We start from the raw sequence: 22,132 nt of genomic DNA on the forward strand, positions 1-22,132 counted from the left end.
CCTGTGGTCATGCCCCAGCCACATGTAGTGCCCAGCGTCCTTGAGCAAGGGGCTCAGTTTCCCTGGATGTCTCCTTGAGGTCCATTAGGAAGGCCTTGGTCAGTTTTCCTGAAAGGAGGCTGAAATATTTGTCCCCTGCCCTGAAGGACCAGAGTCTGGGATGGCTCATTTGTTTCAGGCTCTCTCCTCTGGGCCTAGCAGAGCCCTGGAATTCGGTAAGGACAATCTTTTACTAGATCAGCTTAAGTGGAAGGCACCAGTTCTCTTTGTCCCCCCACTTTGCTGGTGCTAGGGCTGCAGGGAAAGGAGATGAACGGCCTGCGTTGGGCAGATGGTATCCGGGAAGTGTAGCCTAAGGTGGTTTTTCATCTTCTTTTCCAGAAGGAGCGAGAGCTCCTGCAGGCAGCCAAGGAGAACCTGACGGCCCAGGTGGACCGTCTGCAGGCATCTGTGGCAGAAGCCAGGGCTCAGGCCAGTGCTGTCGGGGCTCTGGAGGAGGACCTGAGAACCGCTCGCTCGGCCCTGAAACTCAAGAGCGAGGAAGCGGAGACTGAGCGTGAGCGAGCCCAGGCTCTGCAGGAGCAGGGCGAGCTGACAGTGGCCCAGTGGAAGGCTCTGCAGGAAAATTTAGCTATCCTGACCCAGGCCCTCTCCGAAAAAGAAGGGGAGGTGGAGGCTCTGCAGGGAAGCATCCAGGAGCTGGAGAAACAACGGGAGATGCAGAAGGTTGCTTTGGACGCCCTGTCTCTGGACCTGGAGAAGAGAAGCCAGGAGGTGGGCACACAACACAAGCAGATCCAGGAGCTGGAGGAGTGCAGGTCTGTCTTAGAGCACCTGCCCCTGGCTGTCCAGGAGCGGGAGCAGAAGCTGGCCGTGCAGAGGGAGCAAATCAAAGAGCTCGAGAAGGCTCGTGAGACCCAGAGGAGCATCTTGGAGCATCAGCTTCTCGAACTTGAGAAGAAGGCCCAAGTGATAGAGTCCCAGAAAGGACAGATTCAGGATCTAAAGAAGCAGCTGGTCAGTCTGGAGTGCCTCGCCCTGGAACTGGAGGAAAACCATCACCAAATGGAGTGCCAGCAAAAGGCCATCGAGGAGCTGGAGGGCCAGAGGGAGATGCAGAGGGTGGCCCTCACCCACCTGACACTGGACCTGGAGGAGAGGAGCCAGGAGCTGCAGGCCCAGAGCAGCCAGATCGATGAGCTGGAGAGCCACGGCACCCTCCTGACGAGAGAGCTCCAGGACAAGGACCAGGAGCTGAAGTGCCAGCGAGAGCAGATAGAGGAGCTACAGAGGCAGAAAGAGCGTCTGGCTCGGGACCTGGAGAGGCGGGACCAGGACGTGCTGCTCCAGAGGGAGAGGATTCGGGCCCTAGAAGACCAGAGGACACTGCAGACCAAGATGCTGGAGGAGGACCTGGGCCAGATCAAGCTGTCGTTGAGGGAGCGAGGCCGGGAGCTGGCCTCCCAGAGGCCGCCCATGCAGGAGCAGGCGGAGGAAGGGAAGAGCCCGAGTAAAGCCCAGCGCGGGAGTCTTGAGCACCTGAAGCTGATCCTTCGTGATAAGGAGAAGGAGGTAGAATGCCAGCAGGAGCGCCTGCATGAGCTGAGGGAGCACAAGGACCAGCTGGAGCAGCAGCTCCAGGGCCTGCACAGGAAGGTGGGGGAGACCAGCCTGCTCCTGAGCCAGCGAGAGCAGGAGCTAGTGGTCCTGCAGCGGCACCTGCAGGAGGCCAGGGAACGGGGGGAGCTTAAAGAGCAGGCCCTGCAGGCTCACCTGGAGGAGGCGCAGAGAGCCCTGGCTCAGAGGGACCAGGAGCTTGAGGCCCTGCGGCACCAGGAGGAGACGGCGAAGGAGCAGGCGAGCACGCTGCAGGGCACCGTGGAACGGGTCCGCGTGCAGCTGCAGGAGCGCCAGGGAGAGCTCGAGGAGCACAGGGAGCATGTGCGAAGGCTCCAGGAGGAGCTGGCCATGGAGGGACAGCGTGGGCAGGCCCTGGAGGAGGTGTTGGCTGACCTCAGGGCCGAGTCTCGGGAGCAGGAGGAGGCTCTGCTGGCCCTCCGGCAACAGTGCGCCGAGCGGGCCCAGGAGCACGAGACAGAGGTCACGGGCCTGCGGGACCGCCTGCTGAGGGCAGAGGCCGCACTCAAGGACAGGGACCAGGAGCTGGAGGCCCTGCAGGCGGCCAGCCGGTCCTCCGAGCAGCGGGAGGAGACAGCCCGGGAGCAGGCCGAGGCTCTGCAGGAGGCCCTGAGCAAGGCTCAGGCCGCCCTGCAGGAGAAGGAGCAGCGGCTGCTGGGACAGGCAGAACTGAGCCGCAGCCTGGAGGCCAGCACGGCCACCTTGCAGGCCGCCCTGGACTCCTGCCAGGCACAGGCCCGGCAGCTGGAGGAGGCCCTGCGGAGGCGGGAAGGCGAGATCCAGGACCGGGATCTCCGGCACCAGGAGGCTGTGCAGCAGCTCCAGCGGGCACTGGCCCAGAAGGATGAGGAGCTGAGCTATCAGAAGAGGCAGGGGCAGCTGCTAGAGCAGTCTGTGGCCCAGAGGGCCCGAGAAGTTGCCCTCCCAGGGAACCAGGGTCCGGAGCGGGAGAGAGAAGAGGAAGAGGTGTGGGGCCTCCGTGAAAGCCTAAGGGAGTTGCAGCTGACTCTAGCCCAAAAGGAAGAGGAGATCGTGGGGCTGAGGGAGGCCCAGCAAAGGAAGAATCTGGAGGACTCAGCCCACAACCATGAAGCCTTCCCAGCGGAGGAGCCCCTTACAAAGCTTGGCGCTGCTGGGCCGCGGCTGCAGCAGGAGCTGGAGCGACTGCAGGCAGCGCTGAGGCAGACGGAGGCCCGGGAGATAGAGTGGAGGGAGAAGGCCCAGGACTTGGCGCTGTCCCTGGCCCAGAGCAAGGCGAGTGTCAGCAGCCTGCAGGAGGTAGCCATGTTCCTGCAGGCCTCTGTTCTGGAGCGGGACTCAGAGCAGCAGAAGCTGCAGGTGAGTCACTCCACGGGTGGTAAAGGCTGGGGGGCAGAGGCTGACGTCTGGCTGAGCTCAGAGGCTCCCTGCCACCCCGGGCTTGTGACACCTCAGGGTGCAAGAGGGCGGAGAGAGATGGAATCCATGGTATTATACTCCTCTGGGAGGATATGGAGAGACGCCCACAGTTCCATAGAGATTATGGTCTAGCGGACACTTGAAATGCAGTGTCTAGTTCAAGTCAGAGCCTTGTTAGGGAAGTTCGGCGTGCTCTTGAGCACACAGAGAGCACCCAGCTGGCCTCTCCTAGTGGTAAATCCTAGAAGGCTTCCCAGTCAAAGCAGAGTTTAAGATTAGATCTGAAGGAACCAGTAAGGAATTAGCCAAGCACAGGTTGGGGAGGAGCTTTCTGGGGAAGAGGAAAGAGGAAGGAGAGCATGGAGCAGCCGTACAAGACTTCAGGCTGAATGGGACGCAGAGGGGCAATTGACCACAGAAGACAAGGCAGCGGGGGCCCCATCATTCAGGGCTTTGGAGTCATGTCGGGGAGCTGGGTGACCAGTGGGATCTGGATGAAGTGTTTGGGGCAGTGGGGGAGGGTGACATATCCAATGTCACAGTAGATCTGGGGAGACCGACAAGGAGGTGGTCCTCGAAGTCGTGGGACAAATGGTGACCGAAGACAGGAAGGGTGGATGGTGACGTGGTGGGGGGTGGGGCCTAGAAGCTCACAGGACTTCTGGCAGCTGACTGGCTAAGAAACAGGGGAGTAAAGAAAGGGCAGAAGGAAACCGACCCCCCAGGTTTCTGCTCAAAGGCAGGTTTCAGGAATGCTCTGGAATGGCAGTGGAATGAGGTGCCTGTGGGACCTGTAGGGGGTGAGGTCCAGGAAGCGGGTCTGTGAAGTGATCTAAAGTTGAATGGTGAGGCTAAGGATAGACTTGGGGTCCTCAGCAGTTAAGGATAAGTGAACTCTTCTAGATGGAATATCGAATGAGAAGGGAAGTGGACTTTAGGGTGTAGCATTCAACTTCAAGGTCAGGGGCCATGTCTTAGTCCCCTTTGCTGCCCCAGCACTGGCCACAAGGCCTGCAACAGAGCAGACAGTCAGGAAAGCAAGGTTGACCGTTGGCCATAGAGAGGCATTGTCTCTCTTGCCAAGAACAACACAGCCCATTTTTTCCAGGAAATTGACCCCACATCTTGGGGCCTTGACCAGGGCTGAGCCCCAGAGAACCCCTCCCATCCTCTCAGACACAGCGCTGCAGGGGCTTACCTTCTGGGGGCAATATGCCGAGAAGGGGATCCAAGTGTGAACTTTGGAGTCAAGTTCCTGGGTTTGCAATACCATCCTACAGTTTATGGGCTGTGTGACCCCAGATAAGTGCCTTCACTTCTCTGACTTTTGGGGGAATTAGCAATACCAGCCCTGTAGGGCCATCTTGAGTATGAAAAGAGAAAAGCATTCGATAAGTAGAATTCTTTTCCTATCTCTAGACTCGTTCTTATAGTCACAGAACAAGTAAGGTCCATTGCTGGGCAGGAGGGTTGCTGAGCAGTATTATAGCTCCGGGCAGCATCCCCATGCACTGGCACCCCCCGCCAACCACTCAAGAACATCTTTCAAATACAGCCCTTCATCCCACTGCCATCATTTCTTCTTTTAAGCATTTTCCATGCCATGCACTGTTGGTCTTGCTTCCCTCCACAGCAACCCTGAGAAGCTGGAATTATCTCTAGTTTATAGTTCAGAGAGGCCAAGTAACTTGTCCAAGGTTATATGGCTAGTCAATGGCAGAACTAGATCTAGGGAGTCTGACTCTAGAATGCAGCCTGTTTGCCGAACTCCCCCAGTGAGACATACGGTGCCTAGAAAATAGCCTGAGGTCCCCACTTATCAGGAGGGATTGAACCCCAGAAGCCTGATCTATGCCTCATGGAGCATGTGGTCATTTTACAAATGAGGAAATTAGGCTTTGGAGAGAGCTCATATCTTGACCCAGGTCATATAGCCAGTAAGTAGCAACAGAATACCCCGCTCTGTGTGTCCCCAGTCCATGCTCTTTATTTATTTCACAGATAGAGATCACAAGTAGGCAGAGAGGCAGGCAGAGCGAGAGGAGGAAGCAGGCTCCCTGCTGAGCAGGGTCCTGGGATCATGACCTGAGCAGAAGGCAGAGGCTTTAACCCCTTGAGCCACCCAGGCGCCCCCCATGCTCTTTCTACAACACCTCAGTGCTCCAGGTTGCAAGATCTCAAACAGGCCAGGTTTTAGTCCTAGCCCACCATGTAACTTTGAATAGACCCCTCTCCACTTCTTTGCTTTGTCCATCTGTAAATAAAGATTCTGCCCTAGAATAGATCAGAGGCTCCAGGAACAATAAGATTATAACCTGATGAGAGAATTCTGTGGTTTTGATGAGGATGGAAGGTAGCGTGGGGCTGGATAGGAGGTTGCCACGGTGCGATTTGCTCCACACCTCGATATCCCAGGATGAGTTGGAGCTCACCAGGCAAGCTCTGGAGAAGGAGCGGCTCCTGAGCCCCGGCTCAACCAGCAGAGCAGAACCGGGACCCAGAGAAGAGGTAGGTGCACAGCTGGAAGAGGTGAGCTGGGGGCCTGGTGGGAACCGATGGCCAGGAGGAAGCTCCTTCCCAGGGTCTTGTTCCCCTCCTTTGGGAATTGGGTCCCTGAAGCTCAGACCTGCCACACTTGTCCGTTTGCCCTCTGTCTGTTCCCCCATCGGTCTAAGGGGCTAGCCAGGTGAGAGTCCCCGGGCTGTCCCGCAGGTGCCAGGGGTAGAGGCTGAGCCTGGTCTCGGGACAAAGGAGAAGCAGCTCTGGGGACAGAGGCTGGAACACCTCCAGCGAGCAGTGGCACAGCTGGAGATTGACCGGAGCAGGCTGCAGCATCACAACGTCCAGCTTCGGGCCGCCTTGGAGCAGGTGGGTCCTTTCTCTTGTCCTCAGTGTCCTCATCTGGGGCTCAGCACATGGGTATCTCCACTTCTCACGGAACCCCCGGAGCAGAGCAGTCAGCTATAGCCCAGGGGCCATATCCAGCCCTCTGCCTCTTGCTGAAAAGCAGTGTTCATGGAAACACTGGCGTAGTGGAGTCAAATAGTTGGGCCAGAGATCTAACGGCCTGCAAAGCCCAAAATACTACAGAAAGCATTTGCTAAGCCCGGTCAGAAGGCCTGAGAGGCGGGCCCTACCTCTTCTGCCCCAGCAGCACCTCTCTGCTCTCAAGGCTGCCCTGGCCCGCGCCCTCCTCACCCCTTCTCGAGGTTGCTGTCCCCTGCTCACCCCTACACCCGCAGCCGCACCCACGCCAGCCTCCTCTCGAGGGAGGCAGTTCTGTTCCCGCCCCAGAGCCAAGCCGAGCCCTGACTTTTCACCTGCATCCCGGCAGGTGGAGCGAGAGCGCAGGAAGCTGAAGAGGGACTCCATGCGCGCATGGAGGACGGGCGTCCCGGAGGTCAGGGAAGCCACAGCTTCGTCCCCCACACAGCAGGTTTGCAGGGGAACACGACCACGTGAGCTGCTCCGGGGAGCCCCTCTGGGCTGGCTTCTGCACAGCTCAGTCTGTCCCTGACCCAGGAAGGAGGCCCATCTTCAGTGGATGGGGATGGAGTCACGGCTCGCAGCCCTACCTTCTCAGGAGCTCAAAAAGCCTTCCCTGATGTGTAACCTACCTGCTTGCAGACCAGGGCCTCAGGCTCATCTAGGAGCGGGGCTCATCAGGTCTCTGGTCAGAATCCTGGGCAAGTGGGTGTCGGGTGGTACTTGCCAGATCCTGACATGCCCATGAGCCTTATAGCAGCTCTGTGGGCCTCTCGGAGGCTCCTCCCTTATAGGACTGAATTTGCGAGATTAGAGTCCGTGGGATTTCCAGGGACTAGACTCCCTTTTTGGGGTAAGGAACTGGGGGAAGACTCCCCATACCAGGACTCTTCTAGCTGAGTTATGCTGAGTTATGCTGAGTTATGCCCATCCATGAACAGTGCTGCGGCCTGTCAGGGAGAGACTGCTTCTGCTAGCTGAGCGTCTCCCAGCTCTCCATCCCCCTTCCTTTATGAAAGCTTCCAAGGGCAGGCACCTCGTCTTACTTCCTTTCTGCACCCCTAGCTCACAGCCCAGGGCTGCCACAGGCAGACGCATGTTATACTTCTGTAAATTAAAAGGTGACTTCAAGAAGCCAATGCCACCCAAGCCTTTTGGATGTTCAGTATCAGGTCTCTGTGGGGCGTCATCCACTAGGCTGGCTTGGGCCCTCCCAGGCTTTCTTGCCCCATGGAGTCCAGTCTGGGTTCTGTCACATAGCTCTTGCCTTGGCCCCCAGGATTGGGATGAGCTGGCTAAAGATGCCTGTTTCAGAACCCTCAGGGCAGGAAGGCCTATTCCAGTAGGAATGGTATTTGTCTTCCATAGGATGGAAGAGGAGGACAGAAGGGCTCCTCAGATGCCAAGCACGTGGCCGAACTGCAGAAAGAGGTATGTTCTGGAAGAATCAGCTTTCTAAGCCCCCTTTCCCTCCTTTGCCATCAGGCAACAAAGCATGAGTGTCTGCTGTGTGCCTGACCCTTTGTGCCCCTCCAGCAGGGAGACGGGAAATAGTTCCTCCCTCAGAGAACCTCAGTCTGTGTGGGAGGCAAGAAGAGCCCAGTCCCAACTCAACCTCCCATCTGCTTAGGGTAGGAGGAGGGAAGAAAGCATGCTCCAGACCCCAGACCACCAGGTTCCTAGCTATGAAGGAGCAGGAGAAGAAAGAGGGCTGAGGGCCAGACAGAAGATTCTAGGAGGACAGAGGAAAGCAAACAACAAGGATCCCGGCCTCCTCTGCCCTCACATGCACCCCTGCAGGCCAGACTGTTGCCAGCACACCAGGCAGAGTAGCCTGGCACCAGCACCAAGATCCACACCTCAGAGCGAGCTCCGGCTGCCTCGCCCCAGAAAGCCAGGATCAAGTGCCTTCTTGCCTCCCAGGCCTTACTTGAAGGCTCACCCTGTCTCTCAAGGCCCCAGAGTAGTAAAAACCGTGGAATTTTTATTTCTGAGCCTGTTTCAGGAACTAATAGTCACTACCAGCAGAGCCTGACCATACGACTAGACTCAGCTATTAGTTGGAATTCACACGAAGCAGTCCCGAGATGGGGCCCAGACTAGGGTGAGGCAAGGGAGACACCCAGGTGAGAATTTAAGGAGATGCTCACTGGCGACCTGGAGTCCCTCCTTAAATTCCACAACCCAGGGGCCTCTCTGCCTCACCCTAGTCCTGGCGCTGCCCTGAGCTCCCCATAACCACCTCCTGGTGCTGTGTACTCATCAGAGAAACAAGGGTTCGTCAGTGATTCCCAGCCCTGGCTGCACCTGAGAACCACCTGGGGAGCTTTGAAAAAACGCTGACGCCCAGGCCTCAGCGCCATCTAATTAAGTCACAGTATTTATCAAGAGTCTCCAGAGTAGAGCATACTGCAGTGACGATAAAATACTCTGTATCTCGATCAGGATGGCGTTTACGCATGCACACGTGTGATCAAACTCATCACAACATGTTCTTAAAATCCCGGCATTTTATTACATGCAAATGATCCCTCAATAAAACGGATGAGTAGTTTTGTCATTGCTTTTGTTTGTAAGGTCCCTATCTGAGTCTCCTACATAACCAGGGTTGAGGAGCCCTGGATTTCCAATGACTCCCAAGGGCCCTTGCCCCAGACACCCTAGAGCCTGATTCTGAGATCAGCGTGCGGTTGTTGATTCAAATGCTCTCTCCCAGGAGCGGAGCAGGAGGACTTGGGGCCACTTCAAGGCCCTTAATTACTCTTTCCCTCTTGTCCCCTCCCCTCACCCGCACCAACCCAGGTGGCCCTGCTGCGAGCCCAGCTGGCCTTGGAGCGGAAGCAGAAGCAGGACTACATCGCTCGCTCAGTGCAGACCAGCCGTGAGCTAGCAGGCCTGCACCACAGCCTCTCCCACTCTCTGCTGGCTGTGGCCCAGGCCCCTGAGGCCACCGTCCTGGAAGCCGAGACCCGCAAGCTGGACGAGTCCCTGACTCAAAGTCTGACGTCCCCAGGGCCAGTCCCGCTGTGCCCCAGCCCCAGCACTACCCAGGCCATCTCCAGGTAGCAGCCACAGCTGGGGCAGGATCCAGGCCAGCCTGGGACTGCATGGACGGACAGCTGGCTGTCATGGCCCAGGAGGAGGAAAGGAATCCCACAAGGCTGGGAGCAGGCCCCGGCTCCCATGGGAGCGAGGCAAGTCACAGCTGCCCGTAGCCCACAGAGTCACCTACAGGAGCATCCGATGCCTCTTGTCTCAAGTGTGTTGTCCCAGCACCTCCCCGCCAACAATAAACCCCGCGTCTCTGTGTTTGTTCTCTGCCGCTGTCTCCACTTTGTCACTGGGTGGCCACAGCACACCGGGGCATTTGTGAAGGAAGAATTTGCCACAGATTCCTGTCAGGCGGCCTGAGTTCGTTGTCCGCCTGCATTCTGACAGAGAAGGCTTATGGCAGACGCAGCAAGACAAAGCCCCTGTCCACAGGGAGCTTGAGTCCAGTTGGCGAGAACACTCATGGATGAGTCACAGCTCTGTGTGCTGACCAGAAGTGGATAAAAATTCCGGTGACCAAGGAAGGAAGGCTTGAGCTGGCCATTGAAGAATGGAGCCGTCAGGCGGGGTTGCTAGGCCTGCTGGTGAGATCAGTGGGCCTGTGACAGAGCGTGCTGGGGCTGAGGGTGGATGGGAAGGGAGGGGGATGATAGAGGGGCTTAGAATCTAGATTTGAACTCATGGAGGATAAGGAACTATAATATGTTCTTGACTTAAGTTCTAGGGCTTCAGAAACACTGAGTTGACCTTTGGCTAGTTGGTCTCTCAAGTTCAGACACTCCATCTGGTCTCCTTCCCCTTCTGCTCTGGGTGAATGCCCCCGGCCTCCCTTCCTGGGCATACCACCTGGGACCAACTCTGGTCCCCCATAGTCCAATCACGTGTCAAGCCAGTAAAGAGGCTGGACGATGGCAGAATTTGTCACTTATGGACTGACCCTGGTGGAGGCACCCTGGACTGAACCCCATTCACAGGCTAAGACTTATCATTGGCAACTTCTTCGAAGCCTAAGAGAACAGTTTTCTTTAGAGAAGCTGGGCTTGGCTGCCTTCTGGCCCTTCAATTGTAGTCTGGAATTCCTTTTTCTAAGCCTGAGGATGGAGCTAAGGCCTAGTCAAGAATGTGGGGTTTGAGAGCAGCACCCCACTACCCCAAACCTGCTTACTCAGGGCTCAGTCCCCTTGTATCCTCCCACATCACACAGAGTGGATGGGGGAGGGGGGTTCACCACTGCTGAAGATTTGTTCTAAAAATTCATGGTACGGGACTCAGCAACAGATGCTTAGTAAAAAGTCACAGTTTAGAACCCTCCCTTTCCCCCCCCCGAACTATACCTGAAGCCCCAGAGATTCTGGACCCTGGATGCCACCTCTGGTCAGGTTCCCTGTGACTCAGAATCCTCTCCTGGCCTTTTCTGTGCCAGGAGTTCTCGAAGACAAACGACTTCTCTTGGAACCTTCCTTTCCAGTCTCTTACCTCTAGTTCTCTAGCTTAGAGTGTGGACCTTCCAGACAGGACCCAACCTTACCTAAGGGCATCGGGCCAGTGCTTCCTTTCCTTCTCTTTGTCCCATGCCACAGCGAATCGGTGGTTGGGTTATGTTCCTGACCAGCTAGGTCTCATGGATGTACTTGAGGATGGTGAAGTTGGTCACCAGAACCCTAAGGGGAAAGGTCAGAGCTGAGCGCAAGGGTCTCCTTTCACAAAATTTCTTCCTCCAACCTCCTCCTCGTCTGTTTTGCTAGAGGCTGGTACAGGCCAGAAAGCCCTGAGAGTAGAAAGGGACAAGAGCTGAGCCAGAGCCTGGGCCACGTTCCTGTTCTAGGGAGTGCCTAGGTCTGGGGGGTGCGGCACCCTACTCTCAACGAGTCTCCATACTGTGTGTGTTAGAACAAGGATCACCAGAGCACAACCTAATTACCTCGACTCATCCATCTGCTTCCCTACTTGGGACTAGCAGCAGCTTGAAGGCAAAAAAGCTGCCCGGCATGAGGTAGGGAAGGAAAAACTGGCTATATGTTAGCGAGGGGGTAGGGAGTGTAGTCACAGGCGGCCAAGTGACAGCAAGATCAGCTGTCACTAAAAAGCCAAGGGGTGGGGTGCCTGGGTGGCTCAGTGGGTGAAAGCCTCTGCCTTCGGCTCAGGTCATGATCCCAGGGTTCTGGGATCGAGCCCTGCATCAGGCTCTCTGCTCGACAATTCTGTTGGTTACCCTTGTTCCCTGAACCTAAAAATGGGGCCTGGTTCATTCTGCAGAGACAGGAAGTCAGGAGGGCACTGGAGTTCACAGGCCAGCACTGCTCACCACCTTCACCCTCCCACCCCCTCTGGGACCCAGTGTGCTGCTCAACGGTGGATGTCCCATGGCGCCAAGACTGCCGATCCCCTGAGTCCCGCACTGTTTAGCACTGGACAGGTGTGGGCGGGTCTCAGGGTTTTGCTGCGACCTGGGGATTGGGGATCGGCTGAAATAATTCCTCCTTGACCTGCTGGACCCAGGTTGGGTCTCCCAGCATCAGTGCCTGTGGAGAAGAGCACAGACCACTTACCACTTGACGCCCACATTCACACACAGAGGAGGCTGGACCCCATTGGAGTGGAAAAGGAGTCGGGGAGGGGATACAGCCCAGAGCCCGGGAACTCCGGAGATGGAGGTCTCTAGCTCCATGAGGAGCTTTGGAGCCCATCTGGAAGTGTTGGTCAGACCAGGCAGACAGCCCGCCCGTGAAAACAGGCTATGCAGATGTGGCGCCGTGGTGAGCAACCTCAGAGCCTCTGCAGCTCTGGGGCCAGCAAGAGAACTTTCCAGAAGCACCATGGAGGTGGGGATCCTTCACCCACAAAAGCATCAAGGCAACTCCCAGGCTAAGACTTTGCATGCCGGCCTCCTCTCAGCCTGTGAGACAGGTCCCTTTCAGCCAGCTGATTGTTTACTTAATTGGTCTTTGAACAGATGACACCTTCATGTGCCGTGTCCTCCCCAGCCCCACCCCCTGATCCACTGACCACCTGTTCGCTCCCCAGGCTGGGGGAAGGGAACAGCTGAGCTCTGTGCAGACACTAGCCCTGAAGAGCAGGGCTGGTGACAGGGAGGCAGGGGGCAGGAGGGGCGGGGCACGTCCCCTGTGTGACCCTCCAGCACAATGGGAAGGGAGCACAGGCTCAGCTCCTCTCGCCACGCTTAGAAAGTAGGCAAGGGAGCATGAAGACCACAGAGTCTCACTTGGCGCCCTGGAATTTGCTCCATCTACTCTGCTGGGACCCGGGTTTGCCTAGACCCCCATGGAGGCAAAGCCGAGAATGGAGGCTCCTCCGGAGAAGGGAGGGCTGTGCTCATGGGGTATCACCTAGTTCGTTTATATTGGTGGCCTGTCAGTGTGGACATCATGACCTTTCTTCTTAGTCCTTTGTTAACCAATGTTATCAGCTCTTTGTATGCCTTTGTGAGGCCCAAAGCCTCACGCAAGTGGGAGGGCTTGGAGGTAAAAAGGTGAATGGGTCAGGGGTCCGAGGAGAGTGCGTTTCTCTGCTATCGCTGTGCCCTGTGTCCCTCTGAGAGTGGCTACTCTCTGATCTCAGCACATGGCCCTGTGTGTGGAGGTGGGCAGGGAGCGGAGAACTTGTTTTCAAATTTGGTTCTTCCTTAACCACTGCCTGTTGTCAAGGCGAGGGAATCAGGGAGGGCTTTATCCAGTGTCTGGTGATCCGTACGTCAATCTTAAACCTCCTCTCTAGGTTTCCTGTCATAATCTCTCCTAGATCTGAGTATTCAGTCCTGCCAGGCAGCTCCAAGAGTCTAAGGCTTGCTCCTGGCCAAGAATAGCCTCACATTCTAGCAGGCTGCTTCCCTTGCCTTCTGCTAGTGCCTGGAGTAGACCTAACTCCCTTCTCTGTATAAGGGCCCACCTCTCTTCTGCCCAACTCCAGACAGAAACCTTGTGGAGAAAATGGGCTGATTGCTGCCCCTGCCCCGGATCCAGGTCTTCATTCACTTGGCAAATACTCATCATACCTGTGTGTCACGAAGCTGCACAGTGAGCCCTGAAAAGAGGAGCTCTTCCCCAGGGAAGATACGCCTGGGAGTAGACAAACACTCGCAGAATGACCCGGATGTCCAGAAGAGACTCGCTGGCCACTCGATGAAAGCCAGACAAAGTGCCGCAGAACATCATGGTGGAAGAGACCTCTGGAGAGCCCTTTCAAAGTGTTTCCAAGCTGACTGGATGGATACACTGGGATTATGGGGTCCAGAGGTGCGCCTGTGCGTCCCAAGAATGATTGCAGGCCCTTGGAGCTCTACCAGCTAGCCTGCTCAAGTCAGACCTTCCTGAGCAGAGCAGAAGCATCAGCCACAGGTGAACATCAAGGCAGCCCACAAGCCTAACATCCACCACGAAGGCTTCATTACAGTCCCATGCACTGGGCCAAGAGGCGGCCAGACACTGGGAGAAGTAGGAAGCTGTGGTCACGGACCTCACCGGCACCCCACTGTGCCGGCGGCCTCCCTCACAGTCACCTAATCTCTACAGGGTGCGCCGATGGAGGCTGAGAGGAGCCAGGAAGAGGCAACATTTGATGTATCCTGTGCCCTTCCTGGAGGAGACGGGGTTGATGCCCCGTGGGGTTCTTCATGGAAGCCCAGTATCAGGGACCCCGCCACACAGGTCACATTGTGAGTTCCTGCCTGGAGGCCTGGGGGATAATCACCTTCCTCTTGGCATTCAGCCCAGGGTCTGGCCGACAAGGGAGAGGTTAGAAATCAAGGATAATGGGGACAGGAATATAACAGGCCAGACTGTTGTATCCCCTCTCTCTGAGACGGGGGCCTCTATTGCCAGTGGAGGGGTTCTGGGCCTAAGGCAGAGACGGGGAGGGGAAGAGCCTCCTGGCCCCTCTTAAGAAAAGAACCTACAGTGATCTAACCATGATGTGGTTCTAAGTACATTTCTCTCCACCCAAACTTCCTCCCACCACAGATTTTTGTTTCATTTACTTAAAATGAAGCCAGTGCATCACCTGGTTACAAAATTCAGTAGAAAAGAAGGTAGCCATTTCCCATCCAGTTCTTTTCCAACCTCTCTCCAGAAGCAGCTGATTCTTAAAGACTATTTCTGTAGTGGGTAACGTTATTCCTCCAAATAGGTTTATATGCGTCATGTTGGGTCCGGTACCCAGAATAACAAACGATGGGCAGCTGTGCTGCTCACGCCTTTGGGGATTTTTGGACTCTGGCTCAAGCAAAACAGCCAGTCACCGCAGAGCCCTTGGGGAGCGGGTACATGTGCACCTGGTCTCATGAGGGACATAGGCATTTTGTGTGTGTGTGTGTGTGTGTGTGTGTGTGTGTGTGTGTGTGTGTGTGCTTGTTGGGCAGACAGGGAGGTAGAATGTACTGGCTATTCGTTTACAGACCCAGCAACTGCACACCCTTGTTGGCCGAGGCTGTCTGGTTACTTTGAACCACTGTTTCTACAAGGAAAGCAGGATAAATGCTTCCCCCTCCCCAGTTGATGTAATAGTTCCCCCCAACGAACTGGTTTTATTTCTGAGTCTCTTTATGGACTCAGGATCTTTTTTATATTCCCTGTGATTCCACCACAAGTGCTACATTTGATGTTCAAATCTTCCCAACATCGAGGTCTGGGTTTTCCTTGTACCTTTCCTGTCCAGACTTGGAATCTTTGTGGGAAAGAAGTGTTTAGAAAACAAAATCTGGGTTCTGGGATTAATCCTTGCTACCACTATGTTCAGGCTTTTAGACCGTTCAGATGACAGAGCAGAAAGTGTATTCGGAAAATCGTGAGTCAGGGCGCTTGGGTGGCTCAGTGGGTTAAAGCCTCTGCCTTTAGCTCAGGTCGTGATCCCAGGGTGTTGGGATCAAGCCCCGAGTCGGGCTCTCTGCTTAGCAGGGAGCCTGCTTCCTCCTCTCTCTCTCTGCCTGCCTCTCTTCCTACTTGTGATCTCTGTCAAATAAATAAATAAAATCTTTAAAAAAAAAAAAAAAAAGAAAAGAAAATCATGAGTTCACGGCGGGGTTGGCTGCACAACAGCGTGTGCTTAATGGCCCTGCACTGCATGCTTTAAAATAGTCAAAATGGTAAATGTTGTGTATATTTCGCCACAATAAAAACTAACTTAAAAATTGAGTTTATAATGATATTTCCAATTTGAATGTAATGTCACAGGGTTTTTACTCTGTCTGACTTTATACTTGGTTCCTAATAATATTGCTATAATTATTTATTTACCTTATTACATGATACTCATCGTATAGTTTCAAAAATAATACCAATATTATAAAAAATCTACTAAGTGATGTTTAAAATGTCTTTGTAGCCCTTTTTGTCCACAGAATATATCCTTCAAAGGATACACAGTGTACTGAGTTCCAAAGGAACTCAAAATAATTCTTTTCTCAGGTGCTTCTATTATCAAGTTAATATATGGTTAGATCCATTTGATTTGTTCTCAACTTTAGGGTTTGCTTGTTTCCTCTTTTCATTTGATTAAATTTATTGGTGAGAGATAGGTAGATAGATAGATATTCCTTGTGAGATATATACATACATATGGTTTGGTGATATGTGTGATATGTATGCTGTTAAGAATCTGAAATAGGGGGCCGCCTGGGTGGCTCAGTGGGTTAAGCCGCTGCCTTTGGCTCAGGTCATGATCTCAGGGTCCTGGGATCGAGTCCCGCATCGGGCTCTCTGCTCAGCAGGGAGCCTGCTTCCCTTCCTCTCTCTCTGCCTGCCTCTCTGCCTACTTGTGATCTCTCTGTCCAATAAATAAATAAAATCTTTAAAGTTAAAAAAAAAAAAAGAATCTGAAATAGGATGTAGCCCAGGACTCCAATGAGAGAAATAAGCTATAGTTTTATTTAGCAGCAGAGTGATCTATATCTGGGGTCCCCTTTCCGACACTCCATGGTTCCCCCGCTCCTAGGGCCTCCAGGGGCTGAGCAGGATGGAAAACATGTCAGCTGTAGATAGCAACCTTCCCCTCACCCTGCAGCGTGAGGATGACCTTCTGCTCCTCTTTGAAACTGTGCATGTTACTCTCAAACCAATATTTATCATCCCAGTAATGGGACCACCTCATGAGCTGGTCTGTCCCAAAACCAAATAAGGACACCTGGGAAATAGGATAAGACAGGAGAGAGCCCCAGGGTCGCAGGCTGGATCCTGTCCTGCCCCCATGTCTGCCAGTGATGCTTCAGCACTCATTAAACATCTAGTGTGATAGGCTTCCTCTTAGAGATGGGAGAACAAGAGCTCGCCTTCTCCAGGGAAGACCTACTCTGAACACACAGTGTGACCCCAGAGCCGAGCTAGAGGGCGTCAACCAGCTGGTCCTCCTCACATTGGAGGAAGAGAGAGGACTCCCCAGGGAGACAGAAGAAGGACATTCCCGGCAGAGCCGGCAGTGTGTGAGAAGGCAGGAGGCAGCTGGGGTTTGGGGAACACCAAGAAGCCCCATGTGGGAGCCTGGGAGAGAGGAAGGCGGGGAAGGGGTTCAGATGATGTAGGGTCTTGAAAGAATTTTTAGACTCTCTGCTTGTGTGAGAAATAGACCAGAATCTTTCCTAACCTGGTCGCAGGTGTGCAAGGATAGAGCAGAGCCATGAGTGCCAGGAATGCATACTGACCCCGATCACCCAGCCAGTTGCCCTGGTTATACCTGAGGAAGTGGGGCTGATCACCAGGGGGTGGGGAAGAAGAGAGAGGGGCCTGAACTGGGCCCCTTGCCGCAGCAGCCCACAGCCCTGTCTTACTCCCTCCTGTCCCCTTACCTGGTCTTGGTTGCCTTCCATTCCACTAGGGAACTGGACCACCTTCCAGAATCTAAGAGAATTGGGTGGTAGGGGAATTTCAGCAGTCTGAGACCTGGGAAGGTTCTGCAGGTGCCCTCAATAAGTCAGCAGAGGGTCGGGGCGCCTGGGTGGCTCAGTGGGTTAAAGCCTCTGCCTTTGGCTCAGATCATGATCCCAGGGTCCTGGGATCGAGCCCTGCATCGGGCTCTCTGCTCAGCGGGGAGACTGCTTCCTCCTCTCTCTGCCTGTCTCTCTGCCTACTTGTGATCTCTCTCTCTGTCAAATAAATAAAATCTTAAAAAAAAAAAAAAAAAAACCAGCAGAGGGTCTCCCTGGAGCCCGTCTGTCCTCCCCTGCAGTGACCTCCCCTGACCCCCGTACTAAGAACGTTTGAGTTCCCAGACCATCACCTCCTCACTCGGATCATCTGAAGTCCACACCAGACCAGAAAGCTTCAACAGCAACACCAGCTGTCTCCAGGAGCCCTGGATGCTGGCATTTCCAGGGTAGATGAAGTGTCCTGAGGTTTGGTTCCTCGCCATCTCGAAGCCTTGGGCATGGCCCTGGTTCATCCTGGGAAGGAGAGCAGGAACTGCCAGCACTCTGAGGGTACCTCTGACCTTCCCATGCCCTGCCCTCTCCCCAGCACCCACCGAAAGGCTGTGGGGTACCGGTTGATGTTGTGGCTGAGGCCAGAAGCCTGTAGGGTCTTGGGGCTCCCCACCAAAGCACAAGTCCCACAGTAGAGATGGAAATGGCTCACTGAGGGCCTGGGAATCACCTTGAACAGCTTCTCCCACATTTTGCCAAGCCCATTTTCTGAGTTCATGCCCTGAAAACAGCAGAAGGGAGATTGGGGGCTGGGACCTGGGTGTCACCTGGTAGTGGGTGAGGCCCCCATGCTGGGGTCAGGGGTCAAGGCCGTGAAGATGAGAGGTGCGCTAAGCCAGGGTGAGGGCTTGGATGGGAAAGTGGGACATGGGCTAGGCCTTGAAAGAACAAGGGGTGGGACTGGGCTCAAGGTTGCCCACTGACCAACCACCAGAGCACAGTGTCAGGGGTCAGAGACTCTGTCGTCCCCATCAGGTACTCCACGGTCTTCTCATAGCGGGCAGCAAACCATGTCCGTTCTCCAGCTCCGTGCTGCCAGAGGGAGGAGTTTAGCGTCTCGGATCGGCAGCCACTTGTCCTGAGTTGGAGCCAGGGGCGGTTGCAATGCTGTGGTACCAAGACCATCAGTTTCTCCTGGGGGGCTGATTCAGGTCTGAGATCCAGGCAGGGGGCCATCAGCCACAAGAGAACCACCCAGAAGACCCACAGGACAAAAATCTGTCGTAAGTGCTTCATGCTCCGCCCAGAGGATGGGTCCTGTGGCCAGTTGCGCACTGACTTCTCTGCCTGGGACGGGGAAGGAGGAGGAGGAATTGAGGCCCCAGCACTTCTCTATCCCCTCGGCCCCCAACCCTCCACACCTCACCTCCCAGCCCCTCATCTCCTCCCTCCCTAGCCATCTGTTCACCTCCAGAGAGGACTACGACTGGCCCTGGGATGGAAGGTGCAAGGGCAGAGAGTGGCCTGTATCCTCCCCACAGGAGGAATCCCGAGCTCTTGGGGTGGTCCTACGTGCCACTACTTATACCAGAGCTCTCATCACAAAACACACATTGTGACCTCCTTCCCCACCGAGCCAAGCGGCCACCCTGTCCTGTCCACCAAACACCTGTGGTCTACACTGAATGTAAGACCCACAAGGACAGGCACTGAACCTGTCTTTTTTAGCTCCGATTCCCTAAGACTTCGAATCATCTAATAAGTATTCATGGAACACACAAGCAGAGTTGAGAAGGAACTTAAAAACAAGGGGTGCCTGTGTGGCTCAATGGGTTAAAGCCTCTGCCTTCGGCTCAGGTCATGATCCCAGGGTCCTGGGATTGAGCCCCACATCGAGCTCTCTGCTCCGCAGGGAGCCTGCTTCCCCCTCTCTCTCTACCTGCCTCTCTGCCTACTTGTGATCTCTATCTGTCAAATGAATAAATAAAAAGAAGTCTTAAAAAAAAAAAAACTAGTTAGTGCCAGGGGCGCCTGGGTGGCTCAGTTGTTAAGCGTTTGCCTTGGGCTCAGGTCATGATCCCAGAGTCCTAGGTTCAAGCCCCGCATTGGGCTCTCTGCTTAGTGGGGAGCCTGCTTCTCCCTCTCCCACTCCCCCTGCCTGTATTCCCTCTCTCACTGTCTCTGTCATATAAATAAGATCTTTTAAAAAAACAAAAACTAGTTAGTGTCAGGGTGATGGCCCCTCTCCAATTGTGTAACTTTGGCTCAAACCTCTCTTCTATTCTCCAGACCTAATACTCAACAACCCAGTGGACTCCCTTAGATGTCTCAGAGATCTCTCCTGCTGAACAAGCCTGAGGCTGAACTCGTGATTTTCCCTTTAAACCAATCCCTGCCCAAGACTCCTCCATCTCGATAAACATCCCTCTGGTCACCGAGTTGCTGAAGCCAGAAACCTCTGTTGCGCTCTCCTGGATTTCCAAAACCATTTTCCATTCATTTGTTTCTGTCTCCACCTTCCTCATATTTTCTTTTTTTAAGGATTTTTATTTATTTATTTGATGGACAGAGATGACAAGTAGGCAGAGAGGCAAGCAGAGAGAGAGGAGGAAACAGGCTCCCCGCCCAGCAGAGAGCCCGACTCGGGGCTCGATCCCTGGGATCATGACCTGAGTGGAAGGCAGAGGCCTTAATCCACTGAGCCACCCAGGCACCCCTGTCTCCACCTTCTTCTTATCACCTTCTTCATCTCCACTGCCACCCCCTCAATTCAATCTTCACCAGCGGAAAATATTTAAAAACGAAATGACAGGGGCACCTGGATGGCTCATTCAGTTGACTCTTTTTTTTTTCTGAAATTTTTAAAGATTTTATTTATTTATTTGACACAGAATGAGAGGTAGAGAGCAGGGGAGACAGGAGAAGGAGAAGCAGGCTTCCCTCTGAGCAGGGAGCTAGATGCAGGGCTTGATCCAGGACCCTGAGATTATGACCTGAGCCCAAGGCAGACGCCCAGTGACTGAGCCACCCAGGCGCCTCTAGGTAGGACTTCTTAAAAGTTAAAACATCTTGAACTATTAGCTTTGCTTCTCTTTTCAACAACTTTGTTGAGGCACAATTTACATGTCATAAAGTCCACACATTTTTAAGTTCAATGATTTTCTAGTAAAACTGTAGAATTGTGCAAAGATCACCACAACCCGGTTTAGAACATTTCCGTCTAACCCATCTAACGTCTATTCCAAAACCCCTCATTCACAGCTACTGTCATTCCTACTCCTTATTCCAAGCAACCTCTCACCCACTTCCTCTATAGATTTGCCTTGTTTGATCCTCTCATGTAAGTGGAATCATACAGTGTGTAGTTTCTTGTATCTGACTTCTTCTTCTACCATAATGTCTAATTGGCTATTTAACCCTCCCCCTGATTTTTTTTAACTTAAATTACTATATTTTTCGTTTCTAGAAATTCTTTTAAATTTTAATATCTTTCTTTCTTTTATTTTTTTAAGGAAGTGGGAGAGGGGCAGAGGGAGAGAATCTGAAGCAGGCTCCATGCCCAGCATGGAGCCTGATGTGGGGCTCAATCTTCCAACCCTGACGCCTAACCAACTGAGCCACCCAGGTGCCTCAAATTTTAATTTACTTTCAAGTCTTCCTGATGTGATACTATTTTTACATCTTATTTCTTAAATGTTGTTAGTCATTCTAAACAGAGTTTTTATCCAAAAGATCCATTATCTCAAGTTCGCGGGAGTCTAATCATGCTGATGGTGTCTGTTGAGTCTTGCTCATGAGGGGCTGTGTCCTTAGGTATTTTGGAAGGTTTAGCAGGGTTTTATACTTGAGAATGCTGTGTGGCTTAGGCTGAGGTGTGTTCCCTCAGAACAGTTTCCTGCATGCCTCCGCCAGGCACCCTCAACTCTAAGTAAATTTCTCCACCTTGGAGCTTCCAGACTAAGCAGAGAATATAAATCCAAACCCCCAACTTATATGAGGACAGTCCTGTGGCTACAGAGTCCCAGCAATGCTTTGTTTTTATGTTTTTTTGTCTTCCTAGCTAGGACACAAGTCGAGACAATCTTGAGCATTCTCTTTTTCTTCCTGTACAAGTGGATGCTTTGTCTTGTTTTGTTTTGTTCTGGCCTACATTTTTTCTATGGGTCTAGCTCTGTTAAGAAGCCATCTTTTTATTGAGGCCTGGAGATATCATCTGCTTTCCCTATATAGGCATTAATAGCCAATACCCAAAAAAGACACTCCCTATCTATTTTTGACAATGATTATAAGGCAAGAACAGTATGATCACAGGAAGTTCAGGCCACAGTGACTAAAAAATATTTTATGAAACCATTCTCTTCCCATCTATCTGATTATAATAAAAAAAAAATCAGTTCCTTCCAAAGCCTTCCTAAATTAATGGAGTATCCTACCACATTATAGGTACCAACATGTTACTCTCCAATGTAGAAGATCTTTTATAGGAAAGTGCTTTGTGAGCTCCAAACGTCTACGTTACTATGAATTATTATATGCTAAAAAGGAAGAAAAGGAAGAAGAAAACCCAAGCTTGTAGATTACTGACACTCGAAGTCCCTTAGCCACCTCTCCCTGTCCCACCCCAGAATCGCAAAGTCAGCTCACGAGTTTACTGCTTTTTTCAACTCTTTCACTTATAGCCCCTGGGAATTTCTCTTACTTTTTCATGAGTCAGGTGTATGTTCCAAAGGATAATTTTTATTTAGCATTTCAAGATGTTTCTCAGCAAGAAGGTTTCCAGGATTAAATCTACATATTATTGGAACTAGAATCTTTATACTTAGCTTGCTCACTGGTCATTGTTTTATGATTTGTGTATTTTTTTTAAGATTTTGCTTATTTATTTATTTATTTGAGAGAAAAAGCGTGAGGCGGGGGCAGAGGGAGAGGGAGAAGCAGACTCTCCACTGAGAAGAGAGCCTGACCCTGCTGGATCCCAGGACCTCCAGGATCATGACCAGAGCCAAAGGCAGTTGCTTAACCGACTGAGTGACCCAGGCACCCTTGATTAATGTAATTATTTAAAGAATGTTTTACAAATATTGAAAGACGATCCTTCCTTATATGGGTTGAGCCATACTGCACATAGAAAATATTTGCTTGATGGGGCGCCTGGGTGGCTCAGTGGGTTAAGCCGCTGCCTTCGGCTCGGGTCAT

The 22,132-nt window shown here is 53.1% G+C and overlaps 2 protein-coding genes across 20 annotated transcripts in view; one reads left to right on the forward strand and one right to left on the reverse strand.

The window, feature by feature from the left end:
- Positions 1–9,330, forward strand: part of CEP250 (centrosomal protein 250) — a 47,949-nt gene extending 38,619 nt beyond the window's left edge. For 12 of the 13 annotated variants that reach the window (XM_047743702.1, XM_047743707.1, XM_047743704.1 and 9 more), the window contains 6 exons: positions 382–2,976; positions 5,452–5,544; positions 5,749–5,904; positions 6,371–6,472; positions 7,390–7,452; positions 8,824–9,330. In XM_047743702.1, coding sequence (XP_047599658.1) covers positions 382–2,976; positions 5,452–5,544; positions 5,749–5,904; positions 6,371–6,472; positions 7,390–7,452; positions 8,824–9,087 — 3,273 coding nt within the window. In that variant the 3' untranslated portion in view covers positions 9,088–9,330. The remainder of the gene's footprint in view (positions 1–381; positions 2,977–5,451; positions 5,545–5,748; positions 5,905–6,370; positions 6,473–7,389; positions 7,453–8,823) is intronic. The other variant, XM_047743708.1, reaches the window with a different exon arrangement.
- Positions 9,331–10,606: 1,276 nt separating this feature from the next.
- On the reverse strand, positions 10,607–18,488 carry C9H20orf173 (chromosome 9 C20orf173 homolog). Of its 7 annotated transcripts, none has more exons than XM_047743725.1 (7): positions 18,405–18,488; positions 17,921–18,283; positions 17,557–17,717; positions 17,296–17,488; positions 16,865–16,916; positions 11,520–11,594; positions 10,607–10,733 (listed from the first exon to the last, which is right to left on the reverse strand). In XM_047743725.1, the coding sequence occupies exons 2-5, from the start codon at positions 18,230–18,232 to the stop codon at positions 16,890–16,892; spliced, it is 693 nt and encodes a 230-aa protein (XP_047599681.1). In that variant the 5' UTR covers positions 18,233–18,283; positions 18,405–18,488; the 3' UTR covers positions 10,607–10,733; positions 11,520–11,594; positions 16,865–16,889. The 7 variants fall into 7 exon arrangements, with proteins under 7 accessions (XP_047599681.1, XP_047599680.1, XP_047599675.1 ...); XM_047743724.1 differs by having other exon boundaries at positions 17,296–17,458; positions 18,363–18,438; XM_047743719.1 differs by having other exon boundaries at positions 18,363–18,438.
- Positions 18,489–22,132: the final 3,644 nt, after the last annotated feature.

This window comes from Lutra lutra, chromosome 9 (genome assembly GCF_902655055.1).
Source record: "Lutra lutra chromosome 9, mLutLut1.2, whole genome shotgun sequence".
Taxonomy (NCBI): Eukaryota; Metazoa; Chordata; class Mammalia; order Carnivora; family Mustelidae; genus Lutra; species Lutra lutra.